This window comes from Hordeum vulgare, chromosome 5H (assembly GCF_904849725.1).
Source record: "Hordeum vulgare subsp. vulgare chromosome 5H, MorexV3_pseudomolecules_assembly, whole genome shotgun sequence".
NCBI lineage: Eukaryota > Viridiplantae > Streptophyta > Magnoliopsida > Poales > Poaceae > Hordeum > Hordeum vulgare.
The window spans coordinates 461,814,094-461,832,412 of NC_058522.1; the positions used below are offsets into that span (position 1 = coordinate 461,814,094).

The window sequence follows — 18,319 nt, forward strand, 5'->3', positions numbered from 1 at the left end:
AGTTACGGTTTTTCGTTGGTCTTTTGTAAAAAAAATCATGGAAAAACGTGTTTTCCGTTTTTTACGCAAAAAAACATGTTTTTTTGGTGACAGCCACGGTTTTGCCTTCGCGAGAGGCACATCCGTGCCTTTCGAAAAGGAAAAAAACCATGTTTTTTTTTCGCGAGAGGCACAATCTTGCTTTCGTAAAAGGCACGGTTTTGCCTTCGCGAGAGGCACACCCGTGCCTTTCGGAAAGGAAAAAACTACGTTTTTTTCGCGAGAGGCACAATCTTGCTTCCGTAAAAGGCACGGTTTTGCCTTCGCGAGAGGCACGTCCGTGCCTCTCCCGAAAGGGAAAACACATGTTTTCTGTTTTCTTCGCGAGAGGCACGGTTTTGCTTCCGCGAGAGGCACGGTTTTTCTTTCGCGAGAGACACGGCCCGTGCCTTTTGGAAGGGGAATAAACGTGTTTTCTGTTTTTTTATATCGCGTGAGGCACGTTTTTTTCTTCCTTTTTTTTGTGAAAAAAAAATCGTCAAAACCTATCAACATGGATCTAGTTTTGAAGATCTCGACGCGAGAAAGCCAACGGTGAAAACAATTCGAGATCTGGATGCACGGTTTATGAGATAAAACGTTTTGAAATACGGATCGACGAAAAAAGGGAAAACTTCAAGGTTGCGACAAGTGACACGCATGCAGTGCGTCACTTGTCGCAAGCTGTGAAGATGAGACTAATCGTTGTAAGGTGTATTCGCTAACTAGTGATTCCACGTGGCTTCGGACTCGTTTAAGGGCGAGCGAGTTGGGCCGGCCCACGAGTGCGGCAGACCATAGCCTTTTTTCCTGCATTTTCCCCGTTTTCTGTTTTTTTACTTTAAAATATTCTAAATACATACTTCCTCTGTCGCAAAATAAGTGACTCAATTTTGTATTATAATTAATGCAAAGTTGAGTCATTTTGAGTCACTTATTTCGGGACGAAGGGATTATATTATAAAAAACATTCGAAAATAATGTTGATCATGTATATAAAACGTTGAACAAGTATTTGAAATGTTGAATAAGTATTTCAAAAAAAGTTGAACAAGTATTTGAAAGAAATGTTGAACAATTATTTGAAAATACTAAACAAGTATTTCAAAAAATGTTAAACAAGTATTTGAAGAAAATATTGAACATGTATTTGAAAAATGTTAAACGTGTATTTAAAAAAAATGTTGATCATGTGTTTAAAAAATGTTGAAAAAGTATTTGAAAAAAAGTTGAGCATGTATATAAAAATGTTGAATAAGTAAATAAAAATGAGCAGTATTTGAACAAAGTTAAAAAAATATTTGAAAAAAATAATGATCATGTATGTAAAAATGAAAGGAAAATAAAAATAACAGAAAGAAAGGAAAATGTGGAACAAATATTTTAACAAATGTTGACGATGTATATAAAAATGTTGAACAAATATTTCGAAAATGTTAAACATGCATGTAAAAAATATAGAATGGATATAAAAATAAAGAAAGAAAAAACAAAACATGAAACAATTTGGAGAACAAAAAAAGAAAAGAATGAAAAGTCAAAGAAAAAAAAGAGAAAACAAAGAAAAACCGGGGAAGACCGGCTTCGGCCGCCTCTAATAGGTCACGATCCTACTACTAACCCGTAACTAGAAACTAGCGGAGTGGTTAGTCACGCATCACCTTGTGGATGAGGGTTTGATCCTTTGATGTGCTTCAACCTTCACACGTTAAAATGGGTTGTCTCGACACTCTTTCCTCGACGCGAGACATTCCACAGAATCGTTTAATGCGATAAATAGTCAATGCACGGCCGGAGGGGATTTGAGGGAGTGAAGATGCATCTACACAATGGCTAGACAGTGTATATGTACAGAGGCGCCCCGAGCCTCGAGAATGGCGTTGCAACGACCAAGCTCCATGGAGCTCGTTGCGCAAAAAAAAAAAAAAATCAAAATATATTTAGATGTTTCAAAAATGTCAAACATTTTTCTACAGACACATATCCATATCCTTGAAGTAGGTATATCTAGTTTGATTATTTGCATGCCACACAAAAAAGACAAATATCTAGCCCAAATACAACAAAGGAAAAATCCATTTTAACATGTGTACTTCCTTCGTCTGGAAATACTTGTCCTAAAGATGAATGTATCTAAACTTATTTTAGTTATAGATACATCCATTATATTCATTTCTAGGACAAGTATTTTCGGACGGAAGGAGTATTTGTCTTTTTTGTGTACATCACAAATGAATATATATGTGCATGAAATTTTGTACATGTACACTACAAATATATGTTTATCCATATACTTCCTCTATCTCAAAATACGTGATTCAACTTTGTACTAGGCTTAGTATAAAGTTAGTATAAAGTCGAGCTGGCCTCTGCAGGAACTTTTCGCCCGAGCCTCCTCCTATAGACATATTACCGCCCAGGTCCTACGAAGATCAGCCCAGGTAACCCAGACCACAACGTCCCGCGGAACAAACGAAACAGACGAAGAGCAAGTCTAATAAGTCCTAATAAGCAGAGTGTTTGCCATGTCATCAAAATCTTACGTGGTAGAGAGAGAAGGGAGGAGAGAGATTGAAGCGGACGCTTCGTGTGTAGCCCGGCTCCAACACTGCACACGAGAAAAAAGTTTGCATGCAGCCTCGGTTGCCTCCTTTCTTTCATTCATCTCTCTTCATTTACATGCATGCATTAATTGCTTTGAATAATTAATAGCTCATCTACAGTCAGCTTACTATACAAGCAGACTTTTATACAAACTTTAAGTGACATGACACTTTTTATAGCCAGCAGCAAGCTTTGTTATTAACCATGCTCTAAGTGGAGCGAGGCATGGCGAGGTTAACGAGAGGAAGGGGCGGACCGCGCCGCCGCGGCGCCTCGTTCTCGCCGCCTGTCCCCGTCTCGGCAGCTCCGCCGGCCGGGCGGGTCCCTACTCTAGTACCTCCTCGGACCCCCACCCTCGCCTCACCCCGCGCCTTCCCCGCCTTCTCCGCCGCGATTCCCTGACAGAACCTCGTCGGCCTCTCCGCTGCGCCGCCCCGCGATGAAGCTGAAGCCAGGCATGTCGGCCCTCGTCACCGGCGGCGGCTCCGGCATTGGTAATGAAAGTCCCCCATTGCCAATGCCAGCCGCGTTCCGTTCTCTGTAGTCTGTTTGGGCTTCACAGCCTTTTGCCTATGCCTCAAAAGTCACAGTTAAATTGATTTTGTGTAGTAGTAGTAGGACAAGAGCTTTCACTAGATATATTGCACGGTCTAACACTCCTTGTTTGTTCTTCAAAGGGAAAGCACTTTGCGTTGCTCTTGCACAGAAGGGTCTAGCTGTGACTGTCGTCGATTTCTCTGAAGAACATGGAGGACAAGTTGCGGCATTAATTCAAAAGGAAAGCAAACAGTTCCGTGGAGATTCTAAAGTTCCGTCTGCTACATTCATCAAGTGTGATGTTACTGATGCTGGTAAGAGGTATTTTTAAGTGGAAGCGGGTAGTAGCAATCAATTGGCTAGTTACAACAGACGAACTTCCTGAATCAAACTTATAGCTTGGCTATGCTTGATTTAATGGGAAAATGGGTTCAGGCCGGCTTTTGCCCAACGTAGTTTGCTAGAATTTGGAGGCAACCGTAAACATAACATGAAAACTGAAGTAATTAATCGCATTAGTCTGGTGAAGCATAATTAATTGCATTCGATAAATTTGTCAGGCGTAGGATGCAGTATAGTTCATTACTTCGTTAACATTTGTTTTGTTTCAAGCATCTCCTGAATGAATCACCTAGGATCTTAAATATAATGGATTGATAGATATTGGTTTCATAGCTCTCGAGAAGCATCAAATTCCTTTTCGACATGTCATCTTGTTGTGGCGTGATCTACTCACTCATGGGCACGGTATTACATGCATCATGGGTTTAGCCATTAAACAGCAATATAATTTCCCTTGCACTCCATGGTCACACTGATTTTATGTGCAGATGCTCTTGCTGCCGCTTTTGGGAAACATGTACACTTGTATGGTGGATTAGATGTCTGCATCAACTGTGCTGGATTTGTCAATAAATCCTTAGTTTATGATGATACATCCAATGGAACTAAGACATGGAGGCGTGCTGTAAATGTGAACCTTGTTGCTGTTATTGATGGTACTCGCATCGCAGTAAGTCTCATATTGACTATTGGAGTAATTTTGTCAAGTTAATTTATTTAGCAACTTAAACTATTTGTAGTAACAGAGTGCTGGTACCATCCATTGACACATGTACACTATTTATGGTTGGATTTGTTCACTGCAGACTCTAATAATGCGTGCACAGAAGAAGCCTGGTGCCATAATAAATATCGGTTCAGTTGCTGGCTTATACCCTATGCACTATGAACCCATCTATAGTGGGACAAAAGGTCGGTCTCTCTTCGTGTATTAAGAAATGTACTTAAAATGGTGGTTTTGTTTGTAATGTGTAAGCTGTGATGTTTTGTGGTGACTCTCTTTTTCGAATTTAGTGAAGATAAATACGTAGGCTGGTACTGTAGTGACAGAAGGTATACACTCCTAAAAAATACCTCCTCTGTCCCAAAATAAGTGACACAAATTTAGTACTAAGTTAGTACAAAATTTGTACTAAAGCAGCGACACTTATTTTGGGACGGAGGGAGTAGTAATCAAGGTGCTTAGAAGTCATCATGTTGTACTAAAATAAACATGCTATATTCTCCGATATCAGGCCATCCTTATAAAATTGATCTTGGTCTTTAGTGCAGTTGTCTAAACTTATTTTCTTGCTGTGTATGTATCTTAGTTTTGTGCGTTCCTTTCTTGAACCAAGGTAACAAGTTAGTAATGATCAAAGTTATCCTTAGAATTTTCATTGGAAATGGCATCCGGAAAGAAATAAACTTCATTGGGGATGGGTTATTTTACTTTACCTTCCACAATGCTCTACTAAATCCACTTTGCAGAGCCCTGTTAATCTGCTATTTTTTGTGGTGAACTATGCAGAAGTCCATAATCTTTCATCTTCATATGCATGTACTAACATGGATGTCTACACTATAAAGTGGACTGCAGATAGTTGCTTGTTTGCTTCTGTGTTAAAATGTAGCATTCCCTTTTTCAAGTGAAAATTAGCTGCTTTAATATATGTTTTCTTTCAGAGATTGCTAATTGGTTAAAAAAAGGTGTATGCGTTGTAGGCAGACTCGAATTGCTTTCGCAATAAGTTAGACATGTCATGTATTAACAGTCAAAACTTGCACATACGCTCATGTTGGCTATTTAAAATGCTCTGTGCCGCCATCAGCTGCACTTTTATTACAAAGTACAAACTAACCATGTGTTCCTCCTATATAATGTATGAGCTATTTAGTGCACAATATAACCTCAAATTTCATCTGCAGGTGGTGTGATTATGTTTACAAGATCACTTGCTCCATTAAAACGACATGGCGTTCGTGTCAATGTGATCTGCCCTGAGGTATTAATAATTGGCATGAGGCAAGAGAAATACTTAGCATTCTATCTGTGACATACTCACTTATTGACCCGCACCATTGTACTTACATTCAAACAGTGCCTATTTTTCTGTCCTACAGTCGTGAGCATATTTTGACCGAGAGTGGTACTGTACAGTGCATTGTATCTTCCATTACATAAAGTTGTATGGACCGAAAAACTTAGGTTCAATAGCCAGTGTGACTGCTCACTATTTCAATTCTTAAGGGCGTGGGCCGGAGCCATTTTAGGGCCCTGACCAGGGTTAGAGTGACCCATCAACAATTAGAACCTTGTATGATTTTTTGTTCTTTAGTCATGTTAAATATGATTGGTGCATAGTTCCGTTTTTTAAAAGCAAACAGCGTGACTGTGTGGACCAACTTTATCCATTGTTCCATCTGCAAGAATTAGCTGATGTTAGTGAGTTGATATCCACATTTCTTAGTTGATGACAGATGGAGCATATTTTAGATGCTGCAAGTCATGATAACTTTATATTTGTCGTAAACATACTAGCTTATCATTTTATCCTAACAAATATATTGGACTGGTGTATGCAGTTTGTCCAAACAAATATGGGAGAACAAGTAAATCGCGTATTAGTAGATGCGCTTGGTGGGTTTCTGAAGATGGAGGATGTTATTAATGGTACTGTGTTTCTTACATAGTTCATTTGTAATCAATTTTTTTGCCTACTTTATCTGGTGTCTCAGGATTACAGGTTACAGTTGAGCCTTATATAAGTTGAGACTGTGTTTTAATTAATGATGAAAATGGACATGGATGGTTGTGTTTGTTTTTTCCATGTGAAACATGTGCATCCATTATGTGCCAGGTTGGTACTAGGTATTGTTCTCCTGCCTTCACTGCTTTTCTACAAGTGCAGCCCTCAAGTTCCTGCCTGAAGTGGCATGTCTGTGCAAGCTTAGAGACCTTCTAAACTATTTTGATATCTATGGACCTACTTATATATATGTCTATGTCTGTTGCCTATGATGCTCCGTCTTTTTGCTCCATGTTATCTGAAAGGGAAATGATATCTTCTGTTTGGATTAGGTGCATTTGAGCTTATAGAAGATGAGAGCAAGGCTGGTGCCTGCCTTTGGATATCTAAAAGAAGAGGGATGGTGTACTGGCCAACATCAGAGGAAGAAAAGAAGTATTTGGTGTATGCCACAAAGTCAAAAATGACACTAACAAAGAATAGATTCCCCATCATCCAGACACCTGAATTCTTTGAGAAGATGTAAGTAATCCTGCTATGTTCTATTCATATTTCTCTAAGGACTTGTCAAATATCCTCACAAAGAAACAGCAACGTGGCTGTATTACTCTATTTCTTCTTTTATCCATACCTAAAATGCTTAAAGTAACATCCTGCTCTGATCCCTTAAGCAGACAGTGAGCAAGCTTCTCTTTGCACTTTTTGTGCAAAATTGCAGCTATGCATTGATAGGTCTGATTTATGTAACATCCTGATTTTTTTGTGAGTTCATTTTTTTTTGAAGCTATGGGCGTTGCAACATAATCTTATATTATATTGTATTTGTTATGACCAGAGGCCCAGTTAGCAAAACTGGCCCAGTTATCTTAATAATATTAGGGGCTTAGCCCAGTATATTATAGCCTAGGGAACTTATATATAGTCATGTAATCAGCACTTTTGAGATTAAGCAAAGATCAATCTATTTTGATCGGCTCCAACTAGGAGCCGGTGCCCTAACCCTAGCCGCCTCTTCCATCGCGCTGCCGTCCCCATCCGTGCGAGACGGCGCCCCTGCGCCGGCGACCTCAGCCGATCCCTTCCTTCCCCTACAACCTCTGGACAAGACCTGGTAGAACCCTAGTTTCTACCAGTTTGGTATCAGGTAGCTTCGGTGCGATCATGTCTTTGCCGCCGCCCACCTCAACCCTCCCGCTGCCGACCGCCACCACCGCCCCGCTGGCCACCACGGCCGGCACCCCTTCTCTGCCGGTGTCGGTCACCTCCGCCGCGCCGGTTCCCACCGTCTTCACACCGGAGGAAGTCACTGCAGCGCTTCGTGATCTCGCCACCGCGGTCCAGGGCATCCGCCTCTACTTGGCCGGGCCCTACGGGCCGCCGCCGGCTGCGCCACCCGTCGCTGCCACCGGGCCACTGCTCCTGCCGTGGCAACCGCCGCACCCGGCGGCCTCCGTGGCGCTCGCTGGGCCGCTGCAGCCCCAGCTGCAGCCGCCTCCCGCCTCCAACCCGCCCTGGTCGCAGTGGTCGTCGCCGACCCTCGCGGCCTCCGTCGCGCCCGTTTCCCCCCTGCAGCAGCCGCTGCAGCTGCAGGCCCTCCCGCCGATCCACTCCGGGCCGGCTACGACTGCGCCGGTGGGAGTCCCGATCCACTAGGTCCGGTTCCGCCTTCGCCGCACCGCTTCCGGCCTGGTTGGCCGGGTTGTCACCGCAGCCGGCGCCCGCCCTGCAGTATGGCGGGCCCTCCAGCTCCGTGGGTCCCTACGCCGACCTCGACGGGCAGCCGTTTCACGGGGGACCCCGTGCGTCCACCGACCCGGCGCCGCCCTCCATGCTGCTCCAAACCGCCGACCCGTACGGCCACGGCGGTCATACTCAGCCACCGCCACGCTTCGCCAAACTCGACTTCGCCACCTTCGACGTCACCGAGGACCCCCTCAACTGGCTTAATCAGTGTGAGCAGTGGGGCTACGCATGCTCGCATCGGACCGCACCTGGCTTGTCTCATATCACCTCCGAGGCGCCGCGCAGACGTGGTACTACGCCCTCGAGCAGGACGAGGGCGGCATGCCCCCATGGGAGCGCTTTCGCGAGCTCTGTCTCCTTTGCTTCTGGCCGCCGATACGCGGGAGCCGGCTGGCGGAGCTAGGCCGACTCCCCTTCACCTCCACGATGCAGGACTTCGCCGACCGCTTCCAAGCCCTGGCGTGCCACGCGCCCGGCGTGATGGCCCGTCAGCGGGCCGAGCTCTTCGTCGGCGGTCTGCCGGATCATATCCGCGTGGACATGGAGCTTCGGGGACCACAGGACATCCAGACCGCCATGTACTATGCCCGCGCATTCGAGCAGTGGGCGGTGGCTATGCAGCAGGCGTTCCCGGCCCAGGCACATCGCCCACCCCCTCAGCCGGCTATGTCTGCACCTAGCCGGCCTGACCAGCCGGCGACAGGGACTCCCGCCACGGCAGCAACTCGACCGTTCCGTCGGCTAACCCCGGCCGAACAACACGAGCGTCGTCGACATGGGTTATGTTTCAACTGCGATGAGCCCTACGTGCCAGGCCACGTCTGCCTGCACCTCTTCTACCTGGAGGCAGACGACCATGTCACGGTGGATACAACTCCCTCCGAGCTTGCCGAGGCGGCGGCCCCGGCGTCAGCCACCGCTCTCGTGGTCTCCCTTCATGCCCTTGCCGGCATACGAGTGGAAACAACGATGTTGTTGCCAGTGATGGTTAATGGGGAGCGCCTCTTAGCTCTCTTGGACACGGGCTCTACGCACAACTTCCTGCCCGCGTCTACTATGCGTCGCCTGGCCCTCCAGCCGACGGGCGGCGAGCAGCTCCGAGTTACCGTGGCTAACGGTGACCATCTCCGCTGCCACGGAATTGCGCAGTAGGTTCTCATCCTCATCGGCGACGAGTCCTTCGCCATCACGTGCGTCGACATCGACTTGGGCGACTACGACTTCATCCTCAGCGTCGACTTCTTGCGGACGCTCGGACCCATCCTTTGGGACTTCGACGCACTGACCATGACTTTTTGGCGTCAAGGGCGCATGGTGCAGTGGAAGGGCGAGGGTGTCACTTCTCCAGTAGGGCCCTCTCAGCTGTCGACCGCCATGCAGCCTCCGAGCCGCCCCTGTTGGCTCATCTCCTGCAGCGGCACGACGACCTTTTATCGGTGCTCCTTGTTCACAAGCCCGAGGGCTCGTGGCATTTCTGCCTCGATTACCGTGCTCTCACTGCCACGACGACGCGGGTCAATTTTCCTATACCGGTCATGGAGGAGCTCCGGGAAGAGCCGCCAGGGCCACGATTATTCCCTACGCTCGACTTGCGTTCTTGCTACCATCACGATCACTTAGAGTTCTTGGTGATGCCTTTTGGTCTCTCCAATGCGTCGGCGACATTCCAGGCCTTGATGCACGACGTACTTCGGACCAGCTCAACCTTCTGAAGGCACCTTGGGAGCAGCTCAAGGAGTTCCGCCAACATTTTCTAGATGTCCAGCTCGAGGACGAGCTGTTTGCGCAGGCGGGGAGAAATGTTAGGACCAGAGGCCCAGTTAGCAAAACTGGCCCAGTTATCTTAATAATATTAGGGGCTTAGCCCAGTTTATTATAGCCTAGGGAACTTATATATAGTCATGTAATCAGCACTTTTGAGATTAAGCAAAGATCAATCTATTTTGATCGGCTCCAACTAGGAGCCGGTGCCCTAACCCTAGCCGCCTCTTCCATCGCGCTGCCGTCCCCATCCGTGCGAGACGGCGCCCCTGCGCCGGCAACCACAGCCGATCCCCTCCTTCCCCTACAACCTCCGGCCAAGACCCGGTAGAACCCTAGTTTCTACCAGTATTTGTTTTTGGAGTTGCTCAAATTAGTACCAAGTCACTTGAAATTAATTAGCATATGACAAGAGGAAAATAATTTCCATAATATCATAAGTCGATTTAGTCATTCGTGGTATTTTATTTGAGTTCATCTTGTCTAGCTCTCTTTCATGGATTTTTTCGGATTCCAAAGTTATTTTTTTCTCTACTATTATTTCTACAACAACAACAACAACAAAGCCTTTAGTCCCAAACAAGTTGGGGTAGGCTAGAAGTGAAACCCATAAGCTCTTGCGCCCAACTCATGGTTCTGGTGGCTGGTTTTCTGGTGATACTCCGGTCCTTCAAGCCTCTCTTTACAGAACCCTCCCATGTCAAGTTCAGTCTACCACGACCTCTTCTGACATTATTAGCATGCTTTAGCCGTCCGCTATGCACTGGAGCTTCTGGAGGCCTGTGTTGGATATGCCCCAACCATCTCAGACGATGTTGGACAAGCTTCCCATCAATCGGCGCTACCCCAACTCTGTCTCTCGTATGTCATCATTCCGGACTCGGTCCTTCCTTGTGTGGCCACACATCCATCTTAACATGCGCATCTCCGCCACACCTAACTGTTGCACATGTCGCTTTTTAGTCGGCCAACACTCTGCACCATACAACATTGCGGAACATCTAGGACAATTTTTTGTTGATGCTAGGAACATCTAGGAGTTGATGGTTATAAGTTTTCGTCGTGTAAGATTTGTTTTGCGTTAAGTATATTGAGTATGAGTGCATATGTGAATATTTTGTCTCAATGACAAAAATATTGGGTATGAGTAAGCAAATTTGCATGACTTCAACTTCGACAAAATATTCACATATGCACTCATACCCAATATACTTTAACGCAAAACAAATCTTACAACAACAACAACAACAACAAAGCCTTTAGTCCCAAACAAGTTGGGGTAGGCTAGAGGTGAAACCCATAAGATCTCGCGACCAACTCATGGTTCTGGCACATGGATAGCAAGCTTCCATGCACCTCTGTCCATGGCTAGTTCTTTGGTGATGCTCCAATCCTTTAGATCTCTCTTTACGGACTCTTTCCATGTCAAGTTCGGTCTACCCCGACCTCTCTTGACATTATCAACATGCTTTAGGCGTCCGCTATGCACTCGGGCTTCTGGAGGCCTGCGCTGAATATGCCCAAACCATCTCAGACGATGTTGGACAAGCTTCTCTTCAATTGGCGCTACCCCAACTCTATCTCGTATATCATCATTCCGGATTCGGTCCTTCCTTGTAGGGCCACACATCCATCTCAACATGCGCATCTCCGCCACACCTAGCTGTTGCACATGTCGCCTTTTGGTCGGCCAACACTCAGTGCCATACAACATTGCGGGTCGAACCGCCGTCCTATAGAACTTGCCTTTTAGCTTTTGTGGCACCCTCTTGACACAGAGAATGCCAGAAGCTTGGCGCCACTTCACCCATCCGGCTTTTATTCGATGGTTCACATTTTCATCGATATCCCCATCCTTCTGCAACATTGACCCCAAATAACGGAAGGTGTCCTTCTGAGGTACCACCTGCCCATCAAGGCTAACACCCCCTCCTCGTGCTTAGTAGTACTGAAAGCGCACCTCATGTACTCGGTCTTAGTCCTACTAAGTCTAAAACCTTTTGATTCCAAGGTTTGCCTCCATAACTCCAACTTCTTGTTGACCCTGTCCGACTATCATCGACTAGCACCACATCGTCCGCAAAACAAATCTTACTCGATGAAAAATAATAACCATCTACTCCTAGACGTTCCTAGGATCATCAAAAATTGCCCTATGGGTTTAGGCTTGGGTTTATATCAACGGCACTCGTCGGAGATGGAAACGTTGTGTTAATGCAGGCGAGCTCCGGTGTGTCATTGTTGTCAAACTCCGACGATATAAGGATGGTGAGCGTTGCTCCTTGCGATGAGGAAAACTCCATGACGCGGATGGAGTCGACGGATGAGTCTTCGGATGATGGCAACATCGGTCCCAAGTGGTGGTAACATGGCCACGTCGTGCGCACGCCCAACGACGACAAACGGCCGGAGGAAGATGTCTAGGAGGTGGGATATGGTGAGGTGGTTCGGCTGGTGGAAGGAATTGGGCCAGAGTGCTCACCAGCGGCGACGGTAGGGAAAATAAGGTGTAGATGTGGCTCCATTGTGGGGAAGATTGTGGGTGGTGTGGAAGGAATTGGAGAATGAGAGTATGTGGCTTTTATAGAGGAGGTCAAGACAAACAGTTGCATTGATTTTCAGAATAAATTTCTATTACACTGGAAATAACAGGAAAACAATCAGTTGACTTTGGAAAAATCCATGAAAGAAAGATAGACAAGATGAACTCAAATAAAATACTACGAATGACTAAATCGACTTGGGATATTATGGAAATTAGTTTTCTCCTGTCATATGTTAAATTAATTTCAAACGACTTGGTATTAATTTGAGCAACTCCAAAACAAAATACAATAAGATTATGTTGCAACATCCTTAGTTTTTTTTTTTTTTTTTAAATAACTCCCAAAAAAATTCAGGATGTTACATTTTATCAGACGCGCTGTCTCTTTACTGAATAATCTATCTGCCATTTTGCATTCTTAAAAAAGCTTGGGCACTTAACATACTTAACATCTATAGTAGAATATGTGAGTCCATTTCTTGGACATGATATGCATGCGATTTCGGAAATCTTTATTATGCATCGCTTCCTACAACTCCAAATTGTTAGCTGTATAATACTTTACATTTAGCTGTGTAATATGCCCATTTTAGAAGGGGGGTTCTGTATATTTACCACACATGGACGTGCATAAACTCGGCTTATGTCCTCATAGAAATACAAGTTGCATATTTTCTCACATGGTAGAGCCAAGACGTCTTCAGTAGTTCAGTTCAAAACCCGACTTGGAAGAAATTGATCAGAGGAAGAGAGAAGAAACTGAAACCAGTCTGGATGAGAGGAGAGCACGGGTTGTGCGTGCGGAAAAAAATCCAGATCTGATGTCATGTAAAGTTGCATGTAATGGTCAGTTCACCCAAAAGCGGAAGTTAATGGAGAAAGGTGGGCAATGCGCTTCATGTGGTCTTGTGTGCAGGATTAATTGATGCACTTCAACATTTGCCTTCCGAACTTCAGTTCCTCAGACTAGAGCACAACACTTCTACCTCTCCAAACACAATGTTCTTAATCCACCACCAGTTTTGTGTGTGTGTGTGCGCCTGTTGGGGGGGGGGGGGATTAGAGTAGCATGTCTCCTTTTACATGTGTAACACCCCATTGGTCTGAAAGTTATCTTATAGATGATAGGTTAACTTCGTCAAAGCACAGCCCTGCCAGTTCTTGCCATGGTAGAATGTTTGTATGGATATTGAAAATGGTGTCTACTACTAATAGTGTCTGTTTTTTCATGATGGTTCTGCAGAACGGTTCACACGCTCAGTCATAATTTCCGCAATGCTACAAGAATTGATCGTGTGCGGCTGAGATTGCCCATGGAACCACATAGTGCTCTTGTTAAAATAATATACGCTGGTGTAAATGCTAGTGATGTAAGTCCTTTCATTTATGTTTTCAATTGCTTCTGTTTTTGATTTACTATTTCCGAACTGTCAGAAATTGTAATGATTTGTTTCAGGTGAACTTCACTTCTGGCCGTTATTTCAGTGGTAATGCTAAAGAAGCTTCTGCACACCTTCCATTTGATGCTGGTTTTGAGGTAACTGATGGCCCCATATGTCCATTTTAAACTTTAAAGCATTTTCAATGTAGGAAGATGTTCCGGGAAAAAAAGTACACCATTCTTATCATTTCCCCTGAGTGCTGTAATGACTCTGATAGTTTAACTGTGCCGGCATGAAAAGAACTTTCTAAGAAAGCCGAGTTATCAGCCTGTTGCTATGACATCCAACTGCATGATGGCTATAACTATGGCTGACCCCGAAGGGCAAGGATAATGTGCTCACTCTTGATCGGCTAGGTGGGAAACAGTCACTCCTGGTGTAGAGTAGACCGAGAACATTGGCATGCCTATGCGACATGCCTCCATCAAACCAGCTTGCACCTCTAATGATTTGATATGGTGTTGCTGCATTAGTCCTTACATTCTTACAGGAGAATTTAATGTATCTTATCATAAAAACCAATATACGCAGGCTGTGGGAATTGTTGCTTCTGTTGGAGATTCGGTGAGACATATCAAAGTTGGCACTGCTGTGGCCCTTATGACCTTTGGGAGCTATGCCGAATTTACAGTGGTACTGCAGTCTATGTATTTTTGTTCCAGATGAAATTACCACCTAATCTGTGCGCTCTTTTGAATGAAATCATTTCTGACCTTTTGAATATGTACTTTTGCATATACTTACCTCTGTCTTCAAATTTTCCTGCTAAAAGGTTCCTGCCAAACATCTTCTTCTGGTGCCAAGACCAGACCCTGAAGTAGTTGCTATGCTAACATCAGGACTGACTGCTTCAATTTCTCTTGAAAAGGTTATCTTGCTATGCAGTTACCACTTTTATCATACACCATCTGTGTTTTTAGCTCTTATTTGATCACCAGAACCTAAGTTCACTTCTGGAATATAACTTCCCTCCTGGTCTGGTCTGGGTTGTTTTCTGTTACCCTTTAGTCAGGTCAAATGACATCCGGACAAGTTGTTTTAGTTACAGCTGCTGCTGGTGGAACAGGACAGTTTGCTGTTCAGGTCAGTTGATGGCTTTTTTTATTTTATGCCATCGTTGTACTCTTTTTTTATGCAATACTCAGTTGCTCGTCTACTTCATAGTTATCTAGGCGTTAAAACAAGATAGTAATGTTTTATCCACATTTCCCTTTCAGAACTTGCACAAGATAACTATTTCATACACTCGGAAAACATATAATTTGTCTTTCATGATTAGCTAGCACTGCCACTGGAGCATGTTTTGGCCCCTTGCATGTACTTTTCTTGCATTGAATACGGTGTTTCGAGGACATGGGCAATTTTTTGCTCTATGTGCTATATGCTTTGTTACCCTTATCCATGTCTGTATGTTCTGATATTTTCTCTGTCACTTCACTAGCTCGCTAAACTAGCTGGCAACAAGGTTATTGCCACATGTGGTGGCGGGAATAAAGCTGCACTTCTGGCTTCACTAGGGGTTGATCGAGTCATCGACTACCAACATGAAAAGATAAAAGATGTATGCCATCTTCCAGCTCTAGTTTTCATACTTCTACCGCTTTGCATGCAAATGATGCAATTTTGCTGTCATGTGTGGTTGTGTGTTGTGCTCATGATTGGTAGCATCTTCTTTTTGTATCGTTGTACTTTGACAGTATGTTCAAAATATATTGTCTAGTTCATTATATCCTCCTATTGCGAGGCTGTGTCCTACCTCTACTTATAATGCAGAATGTGTGTTGGGAATGCTTGAATTACATGTATGATCTACTCGCTGGAGAATGTTTACTATAGTAGTAGTGTCTCCGAAATGATTAGTTTAAACTTACTCCCTCTGTAAAAAATATACGATGTTTTAGGTCATAAGTATAATTTACTACTCTATCCCTTATTTATTCTTCTCGGTAATTTTAGCAATTGTTTCCTGACTAAAAAAAATAGGAACTAATGAGTGTTTCGTTCCAGGTTCTGAAAAAGGAGTTTCCAAGAGGTGCAGATATAGTGTATGAATCTGTAGGCGCTGAAATGTTTGACTTGTGTTTGAATGCACTTGCTGTTCGTGGACGCCTCATTGTAATTGGTATGATCTCTCAGGTATCTATATTTTTGGCATTCTCTGAACCTGTAGTTACCTATTTAACACTCTGAATGCCAAATTAAGAGGGGGAGATAGGTTATGTTTAGTTTGTTCCATGCTTCACCAAAGATAATATTTGCCTACCCAAACTTGTTTGGGACTAAAAGGCTTTGTTGTTGTTGTTGTTGTTGTTGTTGTTGTTTTTGTTCACCAAAGAGAATATTTCATAGATTTCGTAAAGAATGAGCAGTCGAGGAGCTAGTTTGCGTAAACTCATTAGTGAAGTAGCTGAAGCGCCACAGCAAACTGAATGCTGAAATCAATATGTTATGCATGTGCATTAATAGTTGGGAACTTGTTGATCTATTATGATTATGTTGATACATACCTGGTATAACGTTGTTAATTATCCTTGTTCTCCTTATACTTCGTTTTGATAGGAACTTGCAGTTTTTCCGCGTACCATATTGATACTAGTGTGCTAAAGAATAACTGATGTTTTCAGTATCAAGGAAAGGATGGATGGATGCCACGGAATTACTATGGGTTGTGTGAGAAGATTCTTGGAAAGAGCCAAACTGTGGTATGTGTATGCAGTAGAACACTGGAACTTCTTAGTTTGCATGCACTGCAATATATTTTCTGCTTAATAATTGGTCATGAGGGAATCAGGCAAGTGCAATCTTACTGAAGTTAAACTGAATGAACCACAATACTGGTAAAAATATTGTTTTCCACTGGACACGCTTGATCCCAAGATAATATGAGTTCGTTAGTGCTTTTCTGGTTAGCACAGCAACAGATGCAGCAACCTTACTCGACTTTCTGTGACTGTATGCCACTCCCACCTGCTCAAGATTACATTTGTAGTCACAAACTATATGGGGCAGACATCGAGCCATACATATAGAAATCTGCATCCAACATGTAGTTATTGGGTAGCGTACTCAAAACTATGAGTTCTTAATTTCCATTACGATTTCAGGCTGGATTTTTCCTGATTCAGTATGCCGACCTGTGGCAAAAACACCTTGACAAGCTTTTTGACCTGCATGCGTCTGGGAAGTTAAAGGTATGTGTTCTCTGTTTGTGACTACAGTCCGCCAAATGTCAGTAACCACACAGATATCTCTCGGTCCGTACATAATTCAAGTATGACCTGCATTTGGTAACAGAGTAGAAACCGCAGCAAGCCACGCAACGCAATGCTGTTAAATAAATAAATATGTTTCCCAGTAATATTATGTTAAGCAATGAAAAAGGTGCATACACATCGTTCCAATCCCCATGTCACCTACTTTTAACCAGAATGTGGATGCTTACTTTCCAACAGTTCTTAACTGGAGTATAAATTAACATTGGATATCGCCCCTGCATTTTCACCATACTCGTTTTCTTCTTCTTCTAACCTAGTTTGCTGCTCACGCACGGCATGCAACAGGTTTCCCTTGACCCCAAGAAATTCGTAGGTGTTGCTTCTGTGGCGGACGCAGTAGAACATCTCCACTCTGGCAGGAGCATTGGCAAGGTACCACCGTTGCCATAAACCCATAACATGAGGAATGCCTTTCTTGCCAGTTGTATTTCACCTTACATTCCCCCTCCCCCCTTAATTTGGGACTTGTTCAGGTGGTTGTCTGCATGGATCCAGCATACAGCCAGACCCTTGCTAAGCTGTAGTCTACACATATATGAGCTGCAACATCAAGATCTCAGAGTACGCTACATACAGAAACTGCAGAGTAATCTACGAAAAATATTTAGTTTACAAGTCTTGAGATTCTTCCAACTATTTTCTTGTCTGCCTGAGCGAATCATACGGATCACCACTATATTTCCTCAGTGCCACGGTGCTGTTATATATGAGCATGTTTGTTCTTAGCAGTATATATAGCACTATGTGAGTAAATGAAAGAGCAATCAAGTTGGTCGGCTGCATACTCTAGTCCGGGCGATCATATTCTATTTGGATAAAGTGTTCTGTTCGATGGTGTAATGTTGGCAACTTGGCATGCATGTTTCTCCATGATAGTTAGCACGTGTAGAGCTTAATAAGATAATCAGAAATAATTTAATACCCATGGCCCCAATTTTTATCTCTAATTATTGTGATAAACTATTTGGTACCATGAAAAATAATTTCATAATGCAAAATATCATGACTTTGGACCAACCAGGTGAGAAAAAAGGCAAGTGTGCCAAAATAGGAAGCGAAAAGACCGAGAGAAGTGAGAAAAGGCCCTTTCCACACAATGCAAAGGCACCTATATCAAAAAATAATGAAAAGACAAGGAGAAGTGAGAAAAAAGTTATTTCTATACAATAAAAATGCATTTGTGCCAATGCCATAAGAAACCCGATAGCTCATATATCAAAAAGGCACGTATGCCAAAGGGTGTGTAGCTGTCACCATGTATAGAAAATTGCCTCTCATAATATAATTTTCTATGGTAAACTAGGAATATTTCCTAACTATGTG

At 43.8% G+C, this 18,319-nt stretch overlaps 1 protein-coding gene across 2 annotated transcripts; it reads left to right on the forward strand.

Moving 5' to 3' along the window:
* Positions 1-2,852: 2,852 nt before the first annotated feature.
* LOC123398734 (prostaglandin reductase-3-like) lies at positions 2,853-17,778 on the forward strand. 2 transcript variants are annotated; one of them, XM_045093186.1, is made up of 18 exons: positions 2,853-3,116; positions 3,300-3,473; positions 3,990-4,171; positions 4,308-4,413; positions 5,410-5,486; positions 6,067-6,154; positions 6,563-6,752; positions 13,523-13,649; positions 13,736-13,816; positions 14,253-14,354; positions 14,494-14,589; positions 14,730-14,804; positions 15,163-15,282; positions 15,729-15,857; positions 16,346-16,423; positions 16,826-16,912; positions 17,282-17,368; positions 17,470-17,778. In XM_045093186.1, exons 1-18 carry the CDS (start codon positions 3,062-3,064, stop codon positions 17,518-17,520), a joined length of 1,905 nt encoding a protein of 634 aa, XP_044949121.1. In that variant the 5' UTR covers positions 2,853-3,061; the 3' UTR covers positions 17,521-17,778. The 2 variants fall into 2 exon arrangements, with proteins under 2 accessions (XP_044949121.1, XP_044949122.1); XM_045093187.1 differs by lacking the exons at positions 17,282-17,368; positions 17,470-17,778 and having other exon boundaries at positions 15,729-15,843; positions 16,826-16,861.
* The last annotated feature ends 541 nt before the right edge of the window (positions 17,779-18,319 follow it).

Bases quoted from the DNA above. Each gene is read 5' to 3' on its own strand.
- LOC123398734 (XM_045093186.1), top strand. From the start codon at position 3,062: ATGAAGCTGAAGCCAGGCATGTCGGCCCTCGTCACCGGCGGCGGCTCC. The intron at 13,650-13,735 runs GTAAGTCCTTTC...GATTTGTTTCAG, and splicing joins CTGGTGTAAATGCTAGTGAT to GTGAACTTCACTTCTGGCCG. The intron at 14,805-15,162 runs GTCAGTTGATGG...TCACTTCACTAG, and splicing joins CAGGACAGTTTGCTGTTCAG to CTCGCTAAACTAGCTGGCAA.